The sequence below is a fragment of the Arvicola amphibius genome, chromosome X, assembly GCF_903992535.2.
Source record: "Arvicola amphibius chromosome X, mArvAmp1.2, whole genome shotgun sequence".
NCBI lineage: Eukaryota > Metazoa > Chordata > Mammalia > Rodentia > Cricetidae > Arvicola > Arvicola amphibius.
In genome coordinates, this window is record NC_052065.1 from 110,816,480 (window position 1) to 110,842,018 (window position 25,539).

Below are 25,539 nucleotides of genomic sequence, written 5' to 3' on the forward strand. Positions count from 1 at the left end.
TGTTTGTTTTTTTGTTTGTTTTTTTTTTGAGACAGGGTTTCACTGTAGTTTTAGAGCCTGTCCTGGAACTAGCTCTTGTAGACCAGGCTGGCCTCGAACTCACAGAGATCCCCTGCCTCTGCCTCCCAAGTGCTGGGATTAAAGGCGTGCGCCACCACCGCCCGGCTATTACTGGGTTTTGAGGAAGGTTGCTTCCTAATTTTCTGAGAAATCGCCACACTGACATCCAAAGGGGTTGTACCAGCTTGCATTCCCACCAGCAATGCAGGAGTGTTCCCTTTTCCCCACAACCTCTCCAGCATAAGTTATCATCAGTGCTTTTGATCTTGGCCATTCTTACAGGTATAAGATGGAATCTCAGAGTTGTTTTGATTTGCATTTCTCTGATGACTTAGGATGTTGAACATTTCCTTAAGTGTCTTTCATCCATTTTGGATTCCTCTGTTGAGAGTTCTCTGTTTAGGTCTTTACTCCTTTTTTTTTTTTTTGATTATGTGTTCTTTTGGTGTCCAATTTCTTGAGTTCTTTGTATATTTTGGAGATCAGACCTCTGTCCAATGTGGGGTTGGTGAAGATCTTTTCCCATTCTGTAGGCTGTCGTTTTGTTTTGTTGACTGTGTCCTTTGCTTTACAGAAGCTTTTCAGTTTTAGGAGGTTCCATTTATACAGAGCCAAAGATATACAGAGAAACCCTGTTTCAAAAAACCAAAAATTAAAAATAAATGGAGAGAAAAGTCACGTAAAGATGGAAAATACACAGAGAATCTGGATACTGTATGCTATTGTATTGCCCCTAAATTGTTTGACTGCTGAGAAAGGAGCAAAAGCTGCTTAAAGATATTTGATTACAAATGCTGCTGAATTAATTCAACCTATATATTTTGAAAATGCCTTGACTTCAAAATTTAAGTCAAAAGCTATGTTACTTTGGAGAAGAGATTTTGATTTTGTTTCCACAGGAAATGAGAGGCTATGGATTCATTCTGGGTTCGGGTTAGGGTTTCTCTGTAGCTTTGGAGCCTGTCCTGGAGCTAGCTCTTGTAGACCAGGCTGGCCTTGAACTCACAGAGATCCGCCTGCCCAGACCCCATTCTTTCTTCAACGGTAGCACACCATGGTTATTTTCAGTCATGGCGCTGAGAATTGCCTGCAAGGATCAGGAACCTGCTACACCAAGGTGGTGCAGTGCCCCATCTTCTGCGGGTACCAGCAAGTGTGCCGGAGGCGTCCCCCGCTTCTACTCAAGAAGGCGTACCAACAAAATGCTTTATTCCTTTCTTCACTCCCTCCTTCCTTCCTTCCACAGAAAGCGTCTTGTTGGGTAGTTCAGTGTGGCCTAGAATCATGACCCTCCTGATTCAGATTCCCAAATGCAGGGACAACAGGAACACGCCACTGCACCTGGCTAATGTGTCACTGGTCATTACCAAGGCATAGTACTTCATCCTGGGGATGCAGCACAGCTCGCTTGTCCATTCACCTGCTAAGGGGATTTAAATTGTAGGAGAGGTCGTTTACAGTCAGCTTTGTCCTTTTTAAAATGAAGAGAGTAAAGTGAACCAATATCAGTAGAAAATCCTTTAATTATAAAAAAAAATGGGGTGAGGTGGGGGTGAAAACAAATCTCATACATTTTTGTTATAACTCCTTGAAATTAGTATAGTGTGTTTTTTGAGTCTCTGTAAATCCTAATTTTATTTACTTATTTGGTTTTTAGAGAGACGGTTTCTCTGCATAGTCCTGGCTGTCCTAGAACTTGCTCTGTAGACCAGGCTGGCTTCAAACTCACAGACATCTGCCTGCCTCTGAGGCGTGTCATGACCCCGTCGTTAATTTTTGTAAATCCTAATCAGTAAATCTTCATACTAGGCTTTAACGTTTCTGAAAGTGTACTTCAGGAAAAAAAAAGACAACTTTTCCTTATCTATTTACTTACCTATTGATTGTTTGGTTGATACAGGGCTCCACTATCTAGCACTAATTTGCCTGGAACATGCTATTTAGACCAGACTTTGAACCTGCTGTGATCCTCCACCCTCAGGCTCTCCAGTGTTGGGATTACAGGCACCAGCTACCACACGCGGCTCAAAACCTTATCTGAAAAAAAAGAACACTAAAATTTAACATTATTAAATGATCACATATGCCCGGCGGTGGTGGCGCACGCCTGTAAATCCCAGCACTCGGGAGGCTGAGGCAGGTGGATATTTGTGAGTTCGGGGCCAGCCTGGTCTACAAAGTGAGTTCCAGGTCAGTCCAGGGCTGTTACACTGAGGAAACCCTGTCTCGAAAAACCAAAAAAGAAAAACAAAAGAATCACATGTACTTAAAATAGAGAGCCTGAGACAGCTGTAAAATTCCCACGTTCCAATCCTAGGCGGGTAGCTGCGTTGCATGCAGGGAGTTGTAGTCCACGAAAGAGTCGTTTCCAGACAAGATGGCGGAGTTGCTACTGACGCGCGAAGGGGCGGGCCCCGCGGGACTCTGGGCCGCTAGGGGATTGGGCCGCGCGGCGATTAGGCAGGCGGGAAGTATAGACCAGGTGTTAAACCCTTACTCCCGGAGTAAAGCTGGGTGCCCTAGACTCTCGCGAGATCTCGGGGAGCCCAATGGAACGCCAAGCTCCGCTTATCACCAGGGGCATTTGTTAGAGGCGGAGCTCTGGAGGCTTCTTGCCGTGAGTCGTAGGTGCCCGGCGTAACGGCATCGCAGCTGAACCAGCGCTCTGAGGAGCGTACCCGTGACCATGAAGGAAGAGAAAGATCACAGGCCTAAGGAGAAGCGAGTGACCCTCTTAACGCCTCAGGGTGCCACGGGCAGCAGCGCTGGTGCTACTGCCGAAGGCGCCAAAGGGGAAGATAAGCAGGATCGCAGCAGGGACAAGAAAGAAGCTTTAAGCAAGGTGCCTACCGGCGGGTGGCCCGAGAGAGGGCGGGACGTGTACACGGGTTGGGGAGGCTGGCAGAGAATGGGGCTGTTCTCTTCCTCTCCCGGCTTTCTCTTCTCGTTCTGACTGAATGAAAATCGCTTTGCTCGGTCTCTAGCGCCGGTGGAAATGGGATTAGCGGGTTCTGGTTAAGCCCCCGAATCGGGGCGGGGGGGGGCGGTGAGGGAAAGCGAGGGCTCCCAGTTGAGAAGGGTGGGTTAAGTTAGAGTTGCGACTGCGGGGTGGTCATGGGAGAGGGGAGCGGCAGTCAAGATAGGGGAACTTTAATTGCGCTGAATTGCTAAATAGTCCTTGCGACACCGCGGGTGAGGGGCGGGAGTGCTTGTGATGGGTTAATGGAGGCGAGTTGGGGAAGTCCGTTAAGGGGCTTGACGACCTGGAGGGGCACGACGGACGGACGGCGGTGGGTGAAATGTTTTGCATATGTTAAGCAGAATGGGGGAGGGCATTCTTTCGGCACGAGTTAGGAAAGGAGTGTGAGAGAAACGATTTCGTGACACCCACGAAAGACCAGGTTTTGTCTACCTGTTTAAGAACGGGTTTCACACCGCGGGGTTGCTATTTAAGAACAGAACCTGAGATTGTCCTTGCGCCAGACAATTGTCATTTCCGAGAGTGTTTATAAACCCGCCCGTGTTGCCCCTACCTTTGACTAATCCTGAGTATTGCGCTGCAGGAGAATAGGCTCAGTGGTCAGTGGTTTCGTATTTTAAAGCCGATCCTCAAGAGCCATGATTAGGGTATGCGAGAAAGTTGATGTGTGCTGATCTTGTTTTCCTCGTATTTCCTAAGGTGGTAATTCGAAGATTACCTCCCACTTTGACCAAGGAGCAGCTTCAGGAACATCTTCAACCTATGCCTGAGCATGATTATTTTGAGTTTTTTTCCAATGATACTAGGTAACAAATAATAATAATAATAATAATAATAATAATAATAAACGGGGGTGGAAAGCAGACTTCCGTTCTTTTATGCTACTCCTTTTTGGTTTTGAGCTAGTTTCTTTGATGCGTACATATTTGCAATTAAGCCAGACACCTGCAAGTATATTCACATACCTGCTTTCCCTCTACAGTCTGTATCCTCATATGTATGCCAGAGCCTATATCAACTTTAAAAACCAAGAGGACATTATTTTATTCAGGGACCGATTTGATGGCTATGTATTCCTTGACAATAAAGGTGAGTCTTTCTAAGATTTAGGAGAGTTTACCATTTTTACATTGAAGAGACTGTGTGCGGCCAGTAGCGATGTATACCTATTATCAGCACTCTGGTGACAGAGGCAGGAGGATGACTGCAAGTTAGAGGCCATTCTGGGCTGCATAGAATAACCCTGGAAAAAGAGAGGGTCAGGGAGGGGGAGGGGGCGAGGGGGAGAGCAGTACACAGAACATTGCTTTCTCCAAGCCTATATAGGCACTTTTTCTCAACCCCTTTGAGATAGAATGTACAACATGTAAAGGGTTTTAAAATCCTGAGATATTTTTATTAACTTACTCTAGTTGGACCCAGTGAATGAAATTGCCACTGATTTCTCCTTATGCAACCCCTTAAACTTGTTTTAAATGTTGACTTTCTGCTTCAGAAATATTAATATTCTTTAGGTCAGGAGTCCTCAGTGAGAATACTGTTTAACTTTCTCACAAAGTTGTATATAGCTAACACATCAAATTTTATCTCCCAGACTGAAGGTGTAATGATTAATATCATGTGAGGCCCTGGTGTGATCCCCAGCACCAGCAAAACACATAAACATACAAGCTATTGGTATCCAGGACACACAGTTTATAACAATGACAAACTTCTGACTTAACTCCAATCTCACTTTTTACTTGCTATTGGCTACTTGCAATATTTACCCAGAATGTAGCCAGGTTGGCATTTGCCATCTCTCATTTGGTTTTATAATTATAGATAAATGATATAAGGTTTCTCAATTATTTCCAGTTTTCAAATATTGAATCTTTGTTATGGTATATGCCAATAAAAGCTGAAGACTTGACAATTGTGTTTATCGAACATGTGTGCACAAAGGATAAAACAAGGGCCTCTCACTTGCTACAGTCACTCTCTGTTATACTCTTCCATGCCTAACTTGTATAAATTTTCCCAAACTAGCTATTTTTCCTGACCAGCATTTTTATTCTAGTTGGTAGCAGTGATTTCTCACTTACCTCATAAGTATTTATCATTTTTATTTCTTTATCATTTTTATTTTTTATTTTTTTAATTTATTTATTTGTTTATTTGTTTGTTTGTTTATTTTTGGTTTTTCGAGACAGTTTCTCTGCAGCTTTGGAGCCTGTACTGGAACTAGCTCTTGTAGACCAGGCTGGTCTGGAACTCACAGAGATCCTCCGGCCTCTGCCTACTGAGTGCTGGGATTAAAGGCGTGAGCCACCACCACCCGGCTTATTTTTTTATTCTTTACATCTGATTCAAGTTAGGAGTCTTATCAACGTATTATTTTCTTTTTTCTTTCTCTGGTTTTTTTTTTTTTTTCTGGTTTTGGTTTTTCAAGACGGTTTCTCTGTGTAGCTTTGGAGCCTGTCCTGGAACTTGCTCTGTAGACCAGGCTGACCTCGAACTCAGAATTCACAAAGACCCACCTGCCTCTGCCTCCTGAGTGTTGGGATTAAAGGCATGTGTCACTACCACCTGGCTTATTTTCTTAAACAATTTTATTACGTGTTTTTATTTAATTTGTGTGTCTGTGGGTTATGGTACACATATTCTCTTGTTCCACTGTGAGGGTGCTGGGAATTAAACTCAGGTCATCAGCCTTGGTGGCAAGTGTACTTACCCATTGAGTCCTCTCACCAGCCCATTGTGTATAGTTTTTTTATATTTAAGTAACATTTATTGTGTGTATTTTTTTAAAAAAAATTTACGTGTATGAGTGTTGCCTGCATGTATGTCTGTGTGCCATATTCATGCCTCATACCCACTGAGACCAGACCAGGGCACCAGATCCCTTGAACTGGAGAGTTACAGATGGTTGTGAGCTGCCCTGTGGGTGCTGGGAATTGAACCCAGATCTAAGAGCAATAAGTGCTCTTAATCACTGAGCCATCTCTCCAGCCCCTAAAGTGCATTCTTCCCTGAGACTTACCTATACTTTACATTCTCTGTCCTCATCAGCCAATGTGTAGACAGCCACTTTCTCCTCACAGGGGTTTCTATTTTTCTATTTTTATATACTTTAATTGCCATAAGATTCATTGTGTGTGTGTGTGTGTGTGTGTGTGTGTGCGCGCGCGCACAGACACACAAAAGAGTAGACCCAGGGTCTCTCACATACGAGACCGTGTCTCTGTCAGTGAGTTACATCCCCAACTTGAAATTAACCCTTTTGAAAAGATGATTTAAGTTGATAGTTATGAAGCAAAAATTCCAAACTCATCCTGGCAGTAACAGCCCTGCACCACCTTGCCTTGGCTCTGGTTTGGTTTTTCTTTGTTTGTTTCCTGCAGTTGATCTCCCACTGTGCTTCAGTCTAGTTTTCTTTCTTCCGCCCCTCCAATAGATAGCAGTTAATCTTCCTGGTCTGATTCTGCATTTGTTAGGATTTTCATAACCATGTTTCCTTCATGATTTGTTTTTGTTTGAGACAGGTCCCGTGTAGCCTAGGCTAGCTTTGACTTCCTCATCCTTCTGCCTTTCTCTCCTAAGTACTAGGATTGCATCTGTGCCTCCCAAACCCACATAAGAACCCAGTTGTTATTTTATTCTAGTTTATGGCACTGAAGAGAAGATAGTATTTTTTTATTTTATTAATTTATTTGAGAAGACATTATTTTGTACCATGCATGACATTGTTCAGTGGGAATGATCAGGTATATCTATTTTTTAGCAGTCAGTTTTCTTTTTCAATTGAAATTCACTATCTTTTGCCTGGTGGTGGTAGCCCCAGCTCTCGGGAGCAGAGGCAGGTGGATCTCTGTGAGTTCAAGGCCAGCGTGGTCTACAGAGCAAGTTCCAGAACTGACTCCATAGCTAATGAGAAGCCCTGTCTTGAGAACCTCCCCCCCCCCCCAAAAAAAAAGAAAGAAATTCACCATCTATAAGTGCAAATTTAGTAGGGTTTAGTATATTCGCAAAGTTCTGTGAGTATCACTTTGCTGGAGTGTTGACCATCCGCAAAATAACTCCTCTCTATTAGCAGTCCTCTACTCTCCGCTCAGCCCTGGCAGTCAGCTAATCTACCCTCTCTATGGATTTCCCTACTCTGGGCATTTCATAGCAGCAGAATCATATCATTTGTGCAATATGTAGTCTTTTTTGTTGTTGTTTTACTTTGTTTTGCACTTTTGAAGCAGTCTCTCTGTATATATAGACCAGGCTGGCCTTGAACTTGTGGCAATCCTCCTGTCTCTGTTTCTTGAGTGCTGCGATTATAGGTACGAGCCACCATACCTGACTTTAAACAGGTTTTTCTGTTTAGTGAGATCAAATTGACAAATTTATACAAGTTTGTTGACAATATAACTTGATGTATGTATATATACTGTGAGATGACTGCCATAATGAAGTTAATATCTGTCAAACTTATATTGGTACCTTACTGAAAATAATATCTTTATGTAGGTGTAACTCACACACCATAAAATATACCCTTTTAAAGAATACAGTTCATTGGGTTTTTTTTTCCATATAATCACAGAGTTGTATAGCCATCAACACAATCTAATTTTAGACTGTGATTAACATCCCAGTGAGAAACCCCATACTTATTAGTTGTCACCCCCACAACAAGCTCTAAGCCATTAGTATCTCCCCCCCCCCCCATCCCCAGACAGGGTCTTACTCTGTATTCCATGCTGGCCTCAACTCAAGGCATTCTTCCTCAAGAGTACTGGGACTACAGGCATGGGCCACCACACTGAGCTTCTGTCTCTAGATTTCCCTCATGTAGCTGGGCATTGTATCCCTTTAATACCAGAGTTTGGGAGGTGGATGCAGGAGGATCAGGGGTTTAAGACAGTATCAGCTGCATAGAAAGTTTGAGGTTGGCTGTGGCTATGTGATGTATCCTACTTCAAAAAAAAAGCCACCATATTTTTTTTAAATAGTTGCTTATTTAAGAGATTTCTAATATTTACTGGTTTATTTAGGATTTTTGAATTGGTGTTTGCTAGGGAGCCCAGGCTGGCCTTGAACTCATGACCCTCCTATTTCTAGGGCTATAGATGACCCACTATGCCATGCTCTAATATGTGGAATGAATTTCATAATGAAAATTTGTAGATTTTCTTTTCACATATCAAAATACCACATTTTAGAAGTTGAATTTCAGGGAACATTACTTCTATACCTTATCTTTATTTTTGTTGTTGATAGAGATAGGGTCTTTGTGTGTTGCCCAGGCTGGCCTGAAAATCTTGGGCTCAAGCAATCTTCCTACCTCAGTCCTCTCAATAGTTGAGACTATAGGTACATGCCACCACACCCAGCTCGATGCCATATCTTTAATTATGCTATCAGTGTCGGTTCTGTAGTTATGTTAATCTAGTAAGGGTTTTAGCATTTGGGAGACTATTCTGCCATCTAAATAGGTCTAGAAAACAGTAGATGATTTGCTTGTACCCACTTTTGAGATCTTCTTTATTACAGTAAGGGTGGCATTTTTTTTTCTCTAAACAGGTCAGGAATATCATGCTATAGTAGAATTTGCACCTTTTCAAAAAGCTGCAAAAAAGAAGATTAAGAAAAGAGATACAAAAGTTGGGACTATCGATGATGGTACAGTATAGCTCTGGTTATATATTGCTGCTTTGGGCTTTTTTAAAGTTCTTTTGCATAATGCTTTTGTGAGTTAGACTCCAATATGTTACATTAGAAACATTTCAAATAAAATTAATGGGAAATCTTATGCCTGCGGAAGCATTGTTGAATTGTGAGAGTGGGTGTGGGTTTTCCAGTGTTTCTATTCTCTTTGGCTTAGTGGCATTTCATTCGTCTGCCACTGAGCCATCCAGTCTTGACCACTGAGCAGTAAATCATTCTGAGTCTGCTGGTTAGGAAATGGTAAGCAAAAGCAGTTTTTAATTATGTTTACAGTGTTCTGCCTGCAGGCCAGAAGAGGGTACCAGATCTCATTACAGATGGTTGTGAACCACCATGTGGTTGCTGGGAATTGAACTCAGGACCTCTGGAAGAGCAGCCAGTGCTCTTAACCTCTCAGCCATCTCTCCAGCCTCAAAAATTAGTTTAAATGATATTGACTGCTCCTTGCAGTCTCCTACCATTGCTGTGATTTAACTTTAGTTTCTGTTTTCTTTCTAAAACAAGGTTTGGCCTGTGGTTGAAAACATTGTAAAAGTTTATATATGTATGTGTGTGTGTGTGTGTGCATGTATTTTATCTTCATGTATGTCTATATGCCATTTGTCTTCCTGGTGAAAGGAGAGGCCAGAAGAGGGTCCCCTGAAACTAGAATTATAGGTGATTGTGAGCCACTATGGGGTGCTTAGAATTAAACCCAGGTCCTCTGGAACCGTAGTCAATACTCTTAACTACTGACCAATTTCTCTAGCCCCCCCCCCCCAAAAAAAAACTTTAAAAAATATTAATGTAGGAAGTGGAAATTTTGAATGGTATTATTTATAAAGTAATAAAAATATTAGAAAAAATATTAATGTATATAATTGGGGGTGGGTGGAATACATAAGGGTAGAGTTTAGGGGACAGCTTTTAGGAGTTGGTCTCCCCTCTACCATTTGGGTCCTGGGGACGGATCTCTTGTCAGCAGGTTTGGCAGCAAATGTTTTTACCTCTGAGCCATCTTGATAGACACTCCCACCCCCAAGGGGAAAACCTTTTTATCTCCAGATAGCTCATATAAAACAACTAAAATCAGCATTCTAATCCCCTAAGCCTTGAGTATGCAGTTAGCAATACATATAGTTATTAAGCTAAACAAAAATAGAAGAATGGATAACTGGCATAATTTCCATGTAAGGCATAACCAACTCCAGATTTTGCGATTTTGGTACTATTATGTTGGAAAACTGTTATATGACTCTTATTGTATTAGGTAAGGATTTAGCCCCAGTAGTTTTTTTGTTTTTGTTTTTGTTTTTTTTTTATGTTTGGGTGTTTTGCCTGCATGTGTGTCTGTGCACCACATGCATAGGTGGTGCCCTCAGAGGCTAGAAGAGAATGTTTAATTCCCTAGAATTGGAGAGATAGAAGGTTGTAAGCCACCATTGAATTTTGGGAATTGAACCTGGATCCTTTGAAAGAGAAGCCAGTGTTCTTAACCACTTAGCCATCTCGCTAACCAGCCATCTATCTAACCACCAGCCCCAATATTTTTATATCAGATTGATCTTTTAGAATCAATCTGATATAAAAATGTTGAATAAAATAAAAATTGTTGAATTTTTGTCATTTGTTGTTATGAAACAGTGAAGAGTCAAGTACACAGCTTTTTATTGATGATACTCCAGATATGAAATGTGGCAATGCAAACAATATAATGACTCGGGTATATTTCCCTTCCTTAGGATGGAGATACCTAGGAGGGAGCTCCAGGAATCACCACAGTCTCCAAAGCCATGTCTAGGACTTGGCCTCTAATTTATCTTTTTTGGACCACCACACTTTCCAATGTTGAGGTGTCATAAAGTGGCGTGTGCTCATGCACAAAATGCTTAAACACTGTTAAGGAATACTATGTAATTTCTATTTCTCCTGTAAGTGTGGCTCTGGTGTCATAGGGTCCTTAGACTTTTTTTCTCTTGAGATTCTGGGGCTCAAACCAAGTTCTTCATCCATCTCAGCAAGCGCTCTCAAACTGAGCTGCAACCCCAGGCCTAGAACAGTGTTCCACCTCTTATCAGTGTGTTCCTAAAGTATGCTCTCTCATTTTTCCTGACCCCTCTGTTACACCAGACTCCACCGTGGGTATCAGTGATTTGAGTTCCATAGTAGCCCTAGTAATCTATCTTGTGTGACTGTTGGTTTTTGTTTTTTAAGTCTTCTATATAGTAGAAAAATATCTTCTTAGATAAAGATCTGTCCTAGGTAATATTTCTTTTTTTGTTGGTTAAAGTCTCTGTTTTCTGGTTCCTTAAATGATTATTTAGATCCAGAATACAGAAAATTTTTGGAGAGTTATGCCACAGACAATGAAAAAATGACGTCTACTCCAGAGACATTGCTGGAGGAAATAGAAGCCAAAAATCGAGAATTAATAGGTAAGTAGGAAAAGGGTTTTGGCCAGTGGCTTTTTCATCAGACTGCCTAAGTCTGTCTCTTCCTGCCTGATTTGGCAGCTGTGTGATCTTGAAGTCACTCCCTTCTCTGAGACTGTTTCTACTTGAATGCACAGTAAATACCTGCCTCGCGGGATTGGGATACTGCACCCATGAGACAAGGCTCCACTGGCCCGCTTAGTGTTTGTTACACAGCTATGCTATGCGTATGCAAAGTTTAAAGCTTGTTATGGGATGCCTAGTGGATGGTAAACCTTTGAAAAACAATTGATGTCTTCTAGCAGTAAGATCTTATTCCTAAAAATTGACCTGGTAATCTACAAAACTGAAGTTCATTATTAGAAAACTGAAAATCTGAGAAAATTTTGCTTAGATGTTGGTTCTAAGCAACCAGCTCTAACTACTGACATGTGTTTGACCCAGAATTTCCACTTCTAGGAATTTATCCTATAAATTTGTTCCATAGTCCTAGCTACTCAGGAGGCTGAGGTAGGAGGATAGAAAGTTAAGGCCTGCTACAGTTTGTTCATGGCCAGTTGGACAGTTAAGTGAGCAGGATGCTGTCTCCAAAAAAAAAAAAAAAAAAACCCAGTAATGGTAGCATACGCTTGTAATCCCAGCACTCGGTGGGGTGAAGGGGATAGATAGAGGAAGGGGGATCAGAGGTTAAAATCATCCTTGGAGAGCTGGGCAGTGGTGGTGCATGCCTTTACTCCCAGCACTTGGGAGGTTGGGAGGCAGAGGCAGGTGGATCTCTGTGAATTTGAGGCCAGCCTGGTCTATAAAGTGAGTTGTAGGACAGCCAGGGCTGTTACACAGAGAAACCTTGTCTTGAAAAAAAAAAACCATCGTTGGTTACATAGTGAGTTCTTCCAGACCAGCCTAAGCCGTATTAGACCCTATCTCTAAACAAAAAGGTTATTTATTTATTTATTTTTTTGGGGGGGGGGGTAGAAAGTTTTGTTTTGTTTTGTTTAAAAAAAAAGATGTGTTCAAAAAGATGTCATCAAGGTTAATATCACTGTTCAGTATGTTGAAAAATGAATTTAAGTTTTTTGTTTGTTTGTTGTTTTGAGACAGGTTCCCTCCGTAGTCCTGGCTGTCCTGGAACTCACTCTGTATACCAGGATGACTGCACAGAGATCCTCCTGCCACCTGTCTCCCTAGTATGCCACCATGTCCACCCCATTTTTACTTTTCTAATGTTTATGTCTGTGGGGGGTTGTATGCACATGGTGCAGGTGCCTGGGGAGGCAGGGGACTTCAGATTGCCTAGCGCTGGGATTCTGATGTGGTTCCTGAGAGGTGGGCACGGGTCTTCTGCAGTAGCAGTACTTACTCTTAACCCCTGAGCCATCTCTCCAGCCCCTTACTAAAATGCTAAAGCTTGGTTTCTATTAATGAATATGCAGATTAAGCTCATTACTGGTAGCTTCCTTAGAATAAATTCCCCGAAGCAGAACTAGGGCATCAGAATGACCAGCTGCTTGGAGCACATACTCCTGTCCTTGGTTTCTTTCCAGTCAGACAAACTTAAGCTCCTATCTAATAAAAATGTACTTACTTACCTGTGTCTTACCAACTAGAAATTGCTCATAAAAACTTTCAGCATTTCTTTTTTTTAAGATTTTTATGTACACATGCTTTGTCTGCATGTATGCCTGTAGCCCAGAAGAGGACATCAGATTGTGAGCCATCATGTGGGCGCTGGGAACTGAACTCAGGACCTCAGGAAGAACAGCCAGTGCTCTTAACTGCTGAGCCACCTCTCCAGCCCCAACTTTTCAGTATTCTAATGACAGTTTATTCACTGTCTTTTCTCTTTTTTAGCCAACTGTATGGTCACATAGTTTGCCTCCTCAGGTGTATGCTACCACACCCAGTTTTATTCACTTTTTTAAAAATGTAATTTAAGCCGGCATTTTGAAATAGAATATTATATAATTTGTTTGGATTAATAGGGTGGATTTTGTAAGGGGTGTCATTTCCCCATCTTGAATTGGTAACAAGGGCTGACTTCAGGAAATCCTTTCCAGGCTTCATAAGCATCATTAATAATCTGCTTGTGCTTTATAGCTAAAAGGACAACCCCACTTTTGAGCTTCCTGAAGAACAAACAGGTGAGTTTTCATTTTGTGGTTCGCCTGGTTCTTGATTAGTTCACAGTGTATAAGCATTTGAGAGCCTTGGGATCCTACAGGAGAAATAGCTATTTTCCCACAGTTAGCCCTTAAAAGTCTAGCTTCTTTGGGCATCTTCATGGTGGTGGTGAGCCTATGGGCTTACCTTGCAGACCTAGAGAGAGCTTTGCTGCCCCAGAGACATTTGTGATACCCGAATGCCTTGGGGAATATATATACAAAGGAAACCATGGGAGCAGGTCCGAGACTTGATCCTCCAGAGAGCAGCTATTAAAGTTCTTGTACAAAGTAGGAAAGAACTCAGATGGGCTAGCAGGTACCCATAATGCCTTTGCAGCTAGTTGGGGTTTTGGTGTCTTTGTAATTGGAAGGATTGTGTTCGTATTTCTAGCGAATGAGAGAAGAAAAGAGGGAAGAAAGGAGGAGACGAGAAATAGAAAGGAAAAGACAACGAGAGGAAGAAAGAAGAAAATGGAAAGAAGAGGAGAAACGAAAAAGGAAAGATATAGAAAAGCTAAAGAAGATAGAGAGAGTTCCAGAAAGGGAAAAAATAAAGGATGAACCAAAGATTAAGGTATGGGGACAACGGAAATAGACTGCATGTCACTGAAACTGCATGTGTCTATGCATGAGCCTTGTGTTGTTGCAAGTTTTGTTTTTTTGCACTTTTGGGGGTGGGTTGTGGAAATAAAAATATTTCCTATCATAGTAATAATATTAAAGTTTAAGCTTAGGATGACTTAGAAGGATTCGGTAGTTTACCCAATGCTATCATCCTTCATTGCAGACCTGTTTTGTTTAAGTCACTAATAATGTTTGCTCTGTGGGTCGCTAGTCTCTTGGTTCCTGGTAAATGAGGACTTAGGCTTGGCTTGCATGAATGTGGGGATTTTTTCAGCTTTTCTTTCATAAATGATACATGAAGTTGCCTCATCTGTTTGTTTTCCACTGTCTTCAGGTACACAGGTTTCTGTTACAAGCTGTGAATCAGAAAAATGTAAGGATCAAGTACATGATACAGAGCATCTAGTATCATGTCACACACACAGGTCTTAGCTCATAACTTTTGGTGGTGGTGGTAGTGTTATGTGTTGAAACCCCTTCAGATTGACTTGGGTCTTTGTGAAAGCTGAGCTATTTGACATCTCTCTTTAAAAGGAAACCCCAAACCAGGCAAGGTAATTCATCAAGGCAGAAGGGTTTAGTGTGAAGCCAGCCTGCCCTGCAGTTCCAGTACCCCAATAAAATAGGATAGAATAAATAGAGGGCATTCAAGTGACACCCTGATGTTCTGCTGTGTACCCAGAAGCCTCAGCAGTGTAGCTTCAGAGGAAAGTCAGTTTATATCGTGCCTTCTCCTCTTCTATGCCTGTCCTAACTGGCTGCCCTGGGGAAAGAGTATTGACAAATACCCTGCCTTAAGTGCTTTCCCTCTCATGATTCCTGAGTTACTGTCTTGCATCTAGGAGTCTATAATCAGCAGGTGCTTATTGCTGTGTTGCATATAGGAAGAGGAAAGCCTGTAGAAAGATCTCAGCCTTGCTGCTTCCATCCCAAGGGTATGGCTTGAGCAGCCCTTGTTCCAGTGAACACCCCAGAGAAGTACTTGCAGCTAGACCATCAGAAAGTCTGAGAACATCTCACAGATAGGACAGCATAGTTGCCTTCTTCTACTTTCTGCAGTTAGGGGAGCTGGTGTTTCCTGAGTCTCCTTTGGACTCATCATTGCTGATACAGGGGAAACTTCCACCTCAGTTCCTTCCAGCTGAGTCTCTGTCCACCATGCCACAATTGATTTAACTTGTTTATCTGCATGCTGAGCAAGACAGAAGCTAGAGCCAGCCATGCTAGAGAGCTTCTCTAATGTTCTTATTGAGTAATGAACATCTTGGCATCTAATACAGGTAGATGTTTGTTAGAGAAATAAGAACACTTCAAATGAAACCTGCACATCCGCCCTCATTTTACTTTGGGACCTTCTTTGTGTCCATTTTGGATTCCCATTTGTAAGTGGCTGTGTGTGCTGAAGTAGCTCATGCTTAAGTCCTGTGGTTCCTTTGCCTTTTGCTTGGTGACTTGCATGATGCCTTTTCCCTGAGGTGAACCTCTTATGATGCATTTACTGTGCTATTTTGTTTTGCCTAAGAATCTCTGCCTATCCAACACCTAGCAGACATATCCATGATACCTCTTTATAGCAATGATGTCAGAAAGAGTAGCATATGTGGCATTGAGTAGAGTTGGAATTTCAGCGTTCTATTCTGTAAGGCTTTTGGGTTTTAAAAACTCAGTGCCAAGTAATTCTTGATATTTATCTCTAATGATAATGTGATTATACCATCATAAATATGTTATTCTCAGGCTTTAGGCAGAATCATTCCCACAGTGAATCTCTCCTTTGGTAATCAAGGCATTTGGCACTGCGGGTATATACATAAAAGAAAAATAAAAACAAAAAAACTTGACTGACTTAAAAGTTTGACCTATAGCCAGGTATGGTGGTGCACACTTTTAACCAGTACTAGGATGACAGGTATAGGCAGATTGTAATTTCCTAGCTAGCCTGAGCTACATAGTAAGAACCTGTCACAAAACCCCTTCAAAAGAGTCCATTTAAAACCAAAGGAGTCTTGATCTCATTGCCATAGGATGATGAAACCATTTCCCGTGGAAGGAATAATACTTTCACAATAGTAGCATCCTTTTAGTAAGTCACTATTGTGCATTAGTTGTTTGCCTGTAAGTTTGAGAATAATGGTACAAAGATAAGGGGCCTTCCGTACTCTAAAGTCAAAATAGTATATTGTGGGATTTTTGATAAATCAGAAGGCAGTGCCCTGTTCACCAAAATAAAATATAAAAATTTTCTCTTTAAAAGCTGCTCAAGAAACCGGAAAAAGGAGATGAAAAAGAACTTGATAAAAGAGACAAAGCCAAGAAAATGGACAAAGAGAATCTGAATGAAGAAAGAGCCTGTGGGCAAAGTTGTACTCTGCCCAGGCGTTTTGATGTTGACCTAAAGGATGAAAAGCCAAAGAGGTCAGTCAGCGATTGAGAGCTCTGAGCCACATTTCATTGCTAGCCATTAATGTAGACGGCATGTCCTATACTTGCATGGAGTTAAATTAATTGCTCGTTGGAATAGTGTACTCACATATAAGAACACTCAGGAGGCTGAGGTAGGAGGATTGCTAGTTTCCAGAGCAGCCTAGACTACATAGTAAAACCTTGAAAAAAAAAAAAAAAAAAAAAAGATGAATTGCTTTATACACGTGGAAGAAGGAAGAGGAAAGGTTTCAAATATTCTAGTGTTTTCATCTAGGTGAATGACCTTTGGTTTTTCTTTTTTTAAGATTTATTTATATTATTTTCAGTTATGTGTATATGTCTAGTATGTGGTTATGTGCACATGTGTGCAAATGCCCTTGGAGGCCATAAGTGTCCGATCCCCCTGTGACTGGAGTTATAGGTGCTCTGGGTGCTGGGAAACAAACTCGAGTTTTCTGCAAAAGCAATAGGTTCTTAACTGGTAAGCCAGCCCTTCAGCCCTGACCTCTGGTTTTGCTTATTTTCAAAAACACTACTTTTCCCTCAGCTGTAGCAGTCAGTGCACCCTCATTAGGATGGCCAAGTTAGCACAGTGTTCCTTCACTTGCAATTGCAGGATGCTTGAAGGTTCGGGTTCACCTTCCTTGCTTTTGTTCCGTTCTGTTTTTCAGACAGGGTCTCATGTGTTTGAGTCCAGCCTATGGTGCTGGGACTTGAGACCCGCACAAGATCATACATCATTTGGTAAAGCATCCTGTCAGCCAAGCTGTGTTTCCAGCCCTCTTGTTTGTTTGTCATGCAGGCTTGATGATGAGAATGTCAGAGATTACAGGGATCGGGATTACGAAAGAGATCAGGAGCGCATGATTCGAGAAAGAGAGAGGATAAAGCGGCAAGAAGAAGAACGCCGGAGGCAGCAGCAGAAGGAGCGCTATGAGAAAGAAAAGGCTTTCAAACGAAAGGAAGAGGAACTGAAGAGAGAAAAAGAAGCACTTCGAGATAAAGGGAAGAAGAGTGAGAATACAGAATCAATATGCACCTTGGAAAAAGCTGAAAAGAAAGAGGAAGTGGTTAAGAGAGACCGCATAAGGAACAAGGTGCTGCTTTTCATTAAACTTGCTTATTTTATGAGAATTGATTTCCCCATTCTTTTTTTCTTTTAGAGATTGTCAACTTTTTTTTTTTAAGATTTTTTTTTATTATGTATACAGTATTCTGCCTGCGTGTATCCCTGCAGGCCAGAAGAGGGCACCAGATCTCATTACAGATGGTTGTGAGCCACCATATGGTTGCTGGGAATTGAACTCAGGACTTCTGGAAGAGCAGCCAGTGTGCTCTTAACCACTGAGCCATCTCTCTAGCCCTGATTATCTTACAAGGATAAATGTAAAGGAATGAGTGCTCTCCCCACCCCCACTAGGTATTGAACTCAGGGCTTTGCAAGCTTTCTGCTAGTGAGCTTTATCCCCAGTCCCTATTGTGGAATTTTTATTTCTTTTGTTATGTTTATTTACTCATTTATTTTGTGTGTGCATGCATATAAGTGTGTGAAGGTGCACATTAGGTTTCAGTGCATGAGTGACAGTCAGAGGGCAATTTGTGGGAGTCATTTCTCTCCTTCCACCATGTAGATCCTACGGATTGAACTCAGGTTGTCAAGCTTGGCAGCAAGTACCCTTACCTGATGAACAGTAATTTCTTTCTTTCTTTCTTTTTTTCTTTCTTTCTTTCTTTCTTTCTTTCTTTCTTTCTTTCTTTCTCTTCCTTCCTTCCTCCCTCTCTCCCTCCCTCCCTCCCTCCCTCTCTCTCTCTCTTTCTTTCTTTCTTTCTTTCTGGGTTTATTTATTATTTATGCAGTATTCTGCCTGTGTGTCTGCCTTTCATGCCAGAAGAGGGCACCAGATCTCATTATGGATGGTTGTGAGCCATCATGTGGTTGCTGGGAACTGAACTCAGTACTTCTGGAAGAACAGCCAGTGTTCTTAACCACTAAGCCATCTCTCCAGTCCAAGCAGTAATTTCTTAATATCCTATTTATTCATAATTCAGAGTTTCTCAATTGCAACATTAATGTCTTATTAAATAAGGGCTGTGAACAAAGTTCTTAAAGTATATGTGTTTGAAATAGTTAACTAGTGTGTGGTTGAATTCTCTTTTGATCTAAGCAATCTCCCTTTTGTTTTCTGACATTGAATTGTTCGTTGCAGAAACCAGTTTGTCTTATGGATCTTCTCAGATTGTAGACTGGCAAATTATAACATTTTGATCTCATTAAACATATATATCCTGTTTCTTTTACAGTTAATAATTAAGTGCTGGTACTGTGATAGACAACTTAGCATGAATGTTCAATCCCCAGTACTAAAAACTTATAATTAACTGAACAATTTTAAAATGAAAATAATAATCAAATCTAGGCGGGAAATCAGCAAGCGTTCCTAAAAAAGGCCAGCTGGTAAATATATTAAGTGGTAAGAGCCATATGGTCTCTGACATAGCAGCTAAATTCTGTTAAGAAAACAGGCATGATGGTATATAAAAATGATCTTGGAGCTGGGAGTATTTCTCAGTGGTTAAGAGTGCTTGCCTAAACTGCATGAGGCCCAAGGTTCAATCCCAGTACTGCAAAAAGGAAAAAAGGAATGAATTGAGTATAGCTGTGTCCTAAGCAAATTTTATTTACTTTAAAAAAAACTTGGGGCTGGAGAGATGGCTTAGCAGTTAAGAGTGAATAGTGCCTTTCCAGAGTACTGGACTTCAGTTCCTAGCACCCATGTTAGACAGTCACAGAATCTATAACTCCAGCCTCTATGAGCAAGTTGCACATAAATACATGCATGCACACACACATGCATACACACACCCCATAGTTAAAAATAATAAAAATCTTTAAAAATGGCTGGGCATGGTGGTGCACACCTTTAATCCCAAAACTCAGAAGGCAGGAGCAGATTGATGACTGTAAGACAGGTAGATCTTTACAAATTTGAGGCCAGCCTGGTCTAAACAATGAGTTTCAGGCAAGCTACAGCTACATGGCGAGACCCTGTCTCAAAAACAAAATAGACAAAACACCTGGTATGCCCTGATCTAGAGATCTGAGTGTGACTATCCTCACACTCAGTCGTAGACAAGAACTTTCTGGGGGGTGGGGAGTTTGAGACAGGGTTTCCCTTTGTAGCTTTTGGAATCTGTCCTGGAACTCACTCTGTAGACCAGGCTAGTCTCAAACTCACAGAGATCCGCCTGCCTCTGCCTCCCGAGTGCTGGGATTAAAGGCGTGCGCCACCACCACCTGGCTTAGCAAGAATATTCTTAAATCATGCTGTGCTCCCTTGCTCTGACGTCACATCAGGAAGAATATGATCTTTGGGTATCCTAATTTTCTTGTTAGTTGACTTGTAATGACACAGAGTCTTGCTTAAGCCTCCAGCGTGATAAAATTACAGATATGCACCTGTGCTGAATGTATGTTTCCATTATTAGGATGGCAGTTCTCAACCTGTAGGTAGCCCCTTTGTCAAACCTCTATCTCCAAAAATATTTAATTATGATTCATAACAGTAGCAAAATTGCAGTTATGAAGTACCAACAAAAGTAGTTTTATGGCTGGGGGTCACCGCAACATGAGGTTCTGTATTAAAGGGTTGCAGCATTAGGATATTTTGGTTGGGTTGCTCTTGGGAAGCCTGTGCCCTCTTGAACATGTATACTACTTCTTCGCCTCTTATATGGCTCTCTTTCCTTCCTCTTCCTCCCCCTTTTCTGTCATTAATGACTTTACTTATTTTTATATGATGATGTGTATGGTGGCTTTGCCTACATGTGTGCAGTACCTGAGGAAGCTAGAAGAGACCTTAAGACACCAGAGAACTGGAGTTACATGTAGTTGTGATTCACCCTGTGGATACTGGGAACAAATCCCAAATCCTCTGAAAAAGCAGTCTGTGATCTTAACTGCTGAGCCATCTTCCCATCTCCTCTCTTTTCCATTTCTAATTTGTTTGCTTTAGACAAAGTCTCACATGGCTCATGCTGGCCTTAACTACTATACAGCCTAGGCTGGCCTTGAACTTCTGATCCTCCTTCCTCCCCATCTCCTCAGTCAAAGGTATGCACCTTTGTATGAGGTATGCCTTGATCATCTCCCCCCCCCCCCTTTTTTTTGTTTTTTCGAGACAGGGTTTCTCTGTGGCTTTGGAGCCTGTCCTGGAACTAGGTCTTGTAGACCAGGCTGGTCTCAAACTCACAGAGATCAGCCTGCCTCTGCCTCCCGAGTGCTGGGATTAAAGGCGTGCGCCACCACCGCCCTACTTCCCCTTTCTTAACATACATGCTTAAATCTATATTTAAATCTTTTCTTAATAAACCCTCTCAAAAAAAAGTCTTGATCAATAACAACTGTCCTTATTCTTGAAGATACAAGCTGAAATATTGAAATATTTAAGAGTAAATGGTCTTGATGTTTACAGCTTCTTACATGAATCTACAAGAAAATAGTGTGTGAAAAAATGTGCACACGTACATTAAAGACAGAAAAGGCAAATGTGACAAAATTACCATTTTCTGAATCCTCGGAGGAGGATATGTGGGTACTCACTGTACTAATTTTATAAAATATTCCAGTTGATTTAAAGCTTTTCAAGAGAAATAGTTGACAGGAGGCCAGCAATATGCTTTAGTGAGTAGAGTGCTTGCTTCTAAGCTAGACAATCCGAGTTCCATCCCTGGGACCTGCATGGTGGAAAGAAAGAACCAACTACAGGTTTTCCTCTGACCCTCACATGCTCAGGTGTCTACCCAAATATAAGTTGAAAAGGCCAGGTGTGATGTGCATGCCTGTAATCCTAGCCCTCAGGAGGCTGAAGCAGGATTGTGAGTTTGAGACCACTCTCAATACATAGTGAGACCTTCTTTCAGAATAAGGATGAAAAAGGCATGAAATATTAATACCATTAGCTTGTTATATAAGAAAAGGAGAGCCAGGTGGTGGTGGCACGCACCTTTAATCCCAGCACTCGGGAGGCAGAGGCAGGCTGATCTCTGTGAGCTCGAGGCCAGCCTGGTCTACAAGAACTAGTTCCAGGACAGGCTCCAAAGCTACAGAGAAACCCTGTCTCGAAAAACCAGAAAGAAAGAAAGAAAGAAAGAAAGAAAGAAAGAAAGAAGAAGAAGAAGAAGAAGAAGAAGAAGAAGAAGAAGAAGAAGAAGAAGAAGAAGAGTTAAACACTTTATTCCCCTTTATTTAGCAGTGTTGAGAATAAAGATTGGTGTCCTAGCAGTATCTAGGGGTTATCATTGTGTCTTGTTTAGTCCCTGAGAACTTAGAAATCTTTATTTTTATACTTTCTCCCTTGGTTTGTTTTTTGTTTATGACATGGTCTCATGTTATCTAGGCTGGTCTCAAACTTACTGTGTAGCTGAGAATAACTTTGAACTTCTGATCCTCCTACCACCACCTTTTGAATGCTGGGATTACAGGCATACACCACTGTACCCCTAGTTTATACATTGTTGGGGATCAAACTAAGAGTCTTGTACATGCTAAGCAAGTAGTCTGCTAACTGAGCTACATCCTCCACTCCTTGGATTTTGAGATGACCTTTTGCTGTGTAAGACAGCCATCTTTGAGCTCAAGACGATCCTCTTGCCCTGTCCTTTCAACTGCTGGCATTTACAGATGTGAGCCAGTGTCTGCTTTAGATATCTTCACTGCAGTCTAACTTTCTGTTTGCAGCTCTTCATCCTTGATGTCCAAATTCATTGTATCTTTACACACTAGAAGTCCCATTATCCATATCTTTAAAAAGTATGCAAGGGTGTCAAGTATTTTGACATTTCATCTTGTGAAAGCAGTGAAATATGTTGCTACAGTTATTCAATTAGGAATAGTACTTTAGGGCTGGGGCCATAGCTTGTGTTAGAGCACTTGCCTGAGTTCAGTCCCCAGTACCACATACAGAAGAGGAATAACACTCTAGGGTTAGCTTTCATAAATCAGGAAGAAAGGGCAAAGAAGACCTATAATTTTTTGTTGAATTCTTTTTTTTAAAGATTTATTTATTATGTATACAACATTCCTCCCATGTATGCTTGCATGCCAGAAGAGGGCACCAGATCTCATTACAGATGGTTGTGAACCACTATGTGGTTGCTGGGAATTGAACTCAGGACCCCTGGAAGAGCAGTCAGTGCCTTTAACCTCTGAGCCATCTCTCCAGCCCCTGTTGAATTCTTTTTGAGGAGATAGGGAGCCCCTTGACCTTGAGTAAGAGATTTGTGCATGCAAGGCCTATATTTTACTAAGTCATACACTCCAATTCTTTCTTTGTTTTTTCTTATTATTCTTTATTACTATTTGTGTGGGCCTGGTTTTCTTATTGTTTTGTTTGAGACTTGGATCCCAGGCTGGCCCTAAATCAGTTATAACTAAAGATGACCTCCAGCTTCTGATCTTCCTGCCTCTACCTTCCAAGTGTTGCACTTATGCACTTGTATCACTGTGTCCAGTTTATGCTCTGATTGAACTCGGGGCTTCACACATGCTAAACAAGCACTGTGTCATGTGAGCCATATCCCCAGTCTACCACTTGCTAAATTCTTAACATGGCTTACAAGTTTTCTAGGGTCATACGGTCATAAAGCTTACATAGGACTTGAATCAAGGGCCCAAGTGTGTGATTTTGTTGGTTTACTGAGGAACCTGATTCTAAAGTGCTACCTGCTAGGATGGTGGGCTGTACCTAAATTTGAACATATATAAGACCTTAAACCCTGCCCCGACATTGACAAATCCCTCCAACAAGGCCACACCTACTCCAGGAAAGCCACACCTCCTAATAAATGCTACTCCCTATGAACTTATGGGTTCCAATTACATTCAAACTACCACACCCTTGATTGATGTAATTTTGACATTAAAAACAAATTAGACCTAATAATTGAATCTGAGATAGCTTTAAAGGTTAGGCAAAGAAAGCCAGGTGGTAGTGGTGCACACCTTTAATCCCAGCACTTGGCTTGCAGAGGCAGGTGGATCTCTGTGAATTCAAGGCCAGCCTGCTCTACGAGAGCTAGTTCCTGGAGAGATGGCTCAGAGGTTAAGAGCATTGCCTGCTCTTCCAAAGGTCCCGAGTTCAATTCCCAGAAACCACATGGTGGCTCACAACCATCTGTAATGGGGTCTGGTGCCCTCTTCTGCCCTGCAGGCATATACACAGACAGAATATTGTATACATAATAAATAAATATTTAAAAAGTGTTTAAAAATAAAAGAGCTAGTTCCAGGACAGGCTCCAAAACTACAGAGAAACCCTGTCTTGGAAAAAAAAAAGTTAGGCAAAGACATTATATGCATGTATGAAATTCTCAAAGAATTAATAAAAATATCATTTTAAAAATAGGCAGATTTCTCAAAACACTACCCCAGCTTTGTAAGGTAAGTCTTAAGTGACTGTAAGTTGGGTATGGTGGCACATCTTTAACCCTAGAACTAAGGAGGCAGAGGCAGATGGAACTCTGTGAGTCTGAAGTCAGCCTGCTCCACAGAGTGAGTTCCAGGACAGCCAGGGCTACACAGAGAAACCCTTTCTTAAATAAAAATGGGACAGCAGCTATACATACATACATACACACATACATGCATGCATACATATGTGTGTGTGTCTGTGTGTGTGTTGATGGCCTGTAGTTCTAGCTACTCGGATGGTTGAGGCAAGAAGATAGTAAGTTCAAGGCCTGCCTGGGCAACTTAGAGATAGCCTGTCTCAGAATAAATAGAAAAAGGGCTGGAAATACAGTTCAGTGGCGTACTTATCTACCATGCACAAGGCTCTTGTTTCAATCCCTTCTTTCAAAAAAAGGTTGCTTTTCAGATAGAGAGAGGAATTGGGAAATTACTACATAGCACACATTCAGGTCTTTAACCTGGTATGACTTGATTTGGGGGTATATGAATGCATCATTTAGGGCTCTGAAGCCTCCCCACCCCCATGTTAAAGAGGAGTTACAGTGCTGTAATGTGAATATTTTGCTTTGTTTTAGGATCGTCCAGCAATGCAGCTGTACCAACCAGGAGCCCGAAGCCGAAATCGACTCTGTCCCCCTGATGACAACATCAAGTCTGGCGATTCCCCAGTGGACAGAAAACAGGAAAGTGGTATTAGCCATAGAAAAGAAGGAGGAGAGGAGTGAGAAGACTCAATGGCCATAGGTGTCCTGACTGTCCAGGCAGCCAAAGAGCACGTATTATGCTATCCAGAAGTGCCTTCGGGGCAAAGGAACAGAGAACACGGAAAGGGGTCTCTGTGCTGGTGGGATGCACTACAGAGGAGTGTAGTGTGTCTAAGCAGGAATAAGATTGCAGGCTCAGAATCGGAAGTACAATTTCATTGTTTTTTGCAGTTTTCACAAGTTAATTTTAATGTCTCAGACAAAGACGGTAGCAAGAACATCGCAAGTGCAAAGTAAGGACTTAACTTGGTATGGCACAAGCGAAAACGGTGCAGGGGCTAAAATCAACAGGTGTTCTTAATCCTGGCTTAGAGCGGCTTAGCTTGAGTGGAGCAGAAGCACACGAAGTCTTGTCGGGGTCTAACTGTTTTGCATTGTTGGTGATAACTGTTGACTCTGTAGTGTAGAAGCAACAAGCATGTAATCGTAGCACAAGTAGAGTGGAAGAGAGATTATGACTGATGGAAAAGATTTAAATAGTCATGTTACATCTATATTCTGTGTCTGAAGTTTTTGTAATTATAGATTGTTTTGTTTACTTCTGTGAACTTAGCATCAAAAAAAATTTGTAAATGTCTCGTTTTGCCTTTAGCAATTTTTTCCTATTAATAGGTAAAGTGTAGTCTTTGGTTAGCTGCTGACAATCTAAGTCTTTGTTCTATCTTAGGTCAGATGACTTGAGTGCACACCCTCTCCAGGAAGAAAACTACACCAATAGATCTGTTCCTGTTAAATGGCAGCTTTCAGTCTTAGCTTGTTTTGTATTGCAGTCAATAAATTTTGACTTCATTCAAGTATGAAACTACATTTACTTACTCACGTTCTGGCTTACTGGTGGTACTGGGGACGGAACGAGGGGCCTCAAGCATGCTCTGTGTGCACTCGGCCACTCAGCTATAACCTCTGCAGCCTGAAGCTAAGTGAGTTTATTAACTTTATTAAGTAGCTA

At 41.6% G+C, this 25,539-nt stretch overlaps 1 protein-coding gene across 2 annotated transcripts; it reads left to right on the forward strand.

The window, feature by feature from the left end:
• The first annotated feature begins 2,664 nt into the window (after window positions 1–2,664).
• Upf3b (UPF3B regulator of nonsense mediated mRNA decay) lies at window positions 2,665–25,395 on the forward strand. Of its 2 annotated transcripts, XM_038316544.1 has the most exons (11): window positions 2,665–2,902; window positions 3,740–3,846; window positions 4,023–4,129; window positions 8,594–8,692; window positions 11,041–11,151; window positions 13,246–13,289; window positions 13,702–13,884; window positions 14,269–14,307; window positions 16,189–16,349; window positions 17,161–17,455; window positions 24,402–25,395. In XM_038316544.1, the coding sequence occupies exons 1-11, from the start codon at window positions 2,747–2,749 to the stop codon at window positions 24,549–24,551; spliced, it is 1,452 nt and encodes a 483-aa protein (XP_038172472.1). In that variant the 5' UTR covers window positions 2,665–2,746; the 3' UTR covers window positions 24,552–25,395. The 2 variants fall into 2 exon arrangements, with proteins under 2 accessions (XP_038172472.1, XP_038172474.1); XM_038316546.1 differs by lacking the exon at window positions 14,269–14,307.
• Window positions 25,396–25,539: the final 144 nt, after the last annotated feature.

Bases quoted from the DNA above. Each gene is read 5' to 3' on its own strand.
- Upf3b (XM_038316544.1), top strand. From the start codon at position 2,747: ATGAAGGAAGAGAAAGATCACAGGCCTAAGGAGAAGCGAGTGACCCTC. The intron at 8,693-11,040 runs GTACAGTATAGC...ATGATTATTTAG, and splicing joins AGTTGGGACTATCGATGATG to ATCCAGAATACAGAAAATTT. The intron at 11,152-13,245 runs GTAAGTAGGAAA...TGTGCTTTATAG, and splicing joins CAAAAATCGAGAATTAATAG to CTAAAAGGACAACCCCACTT.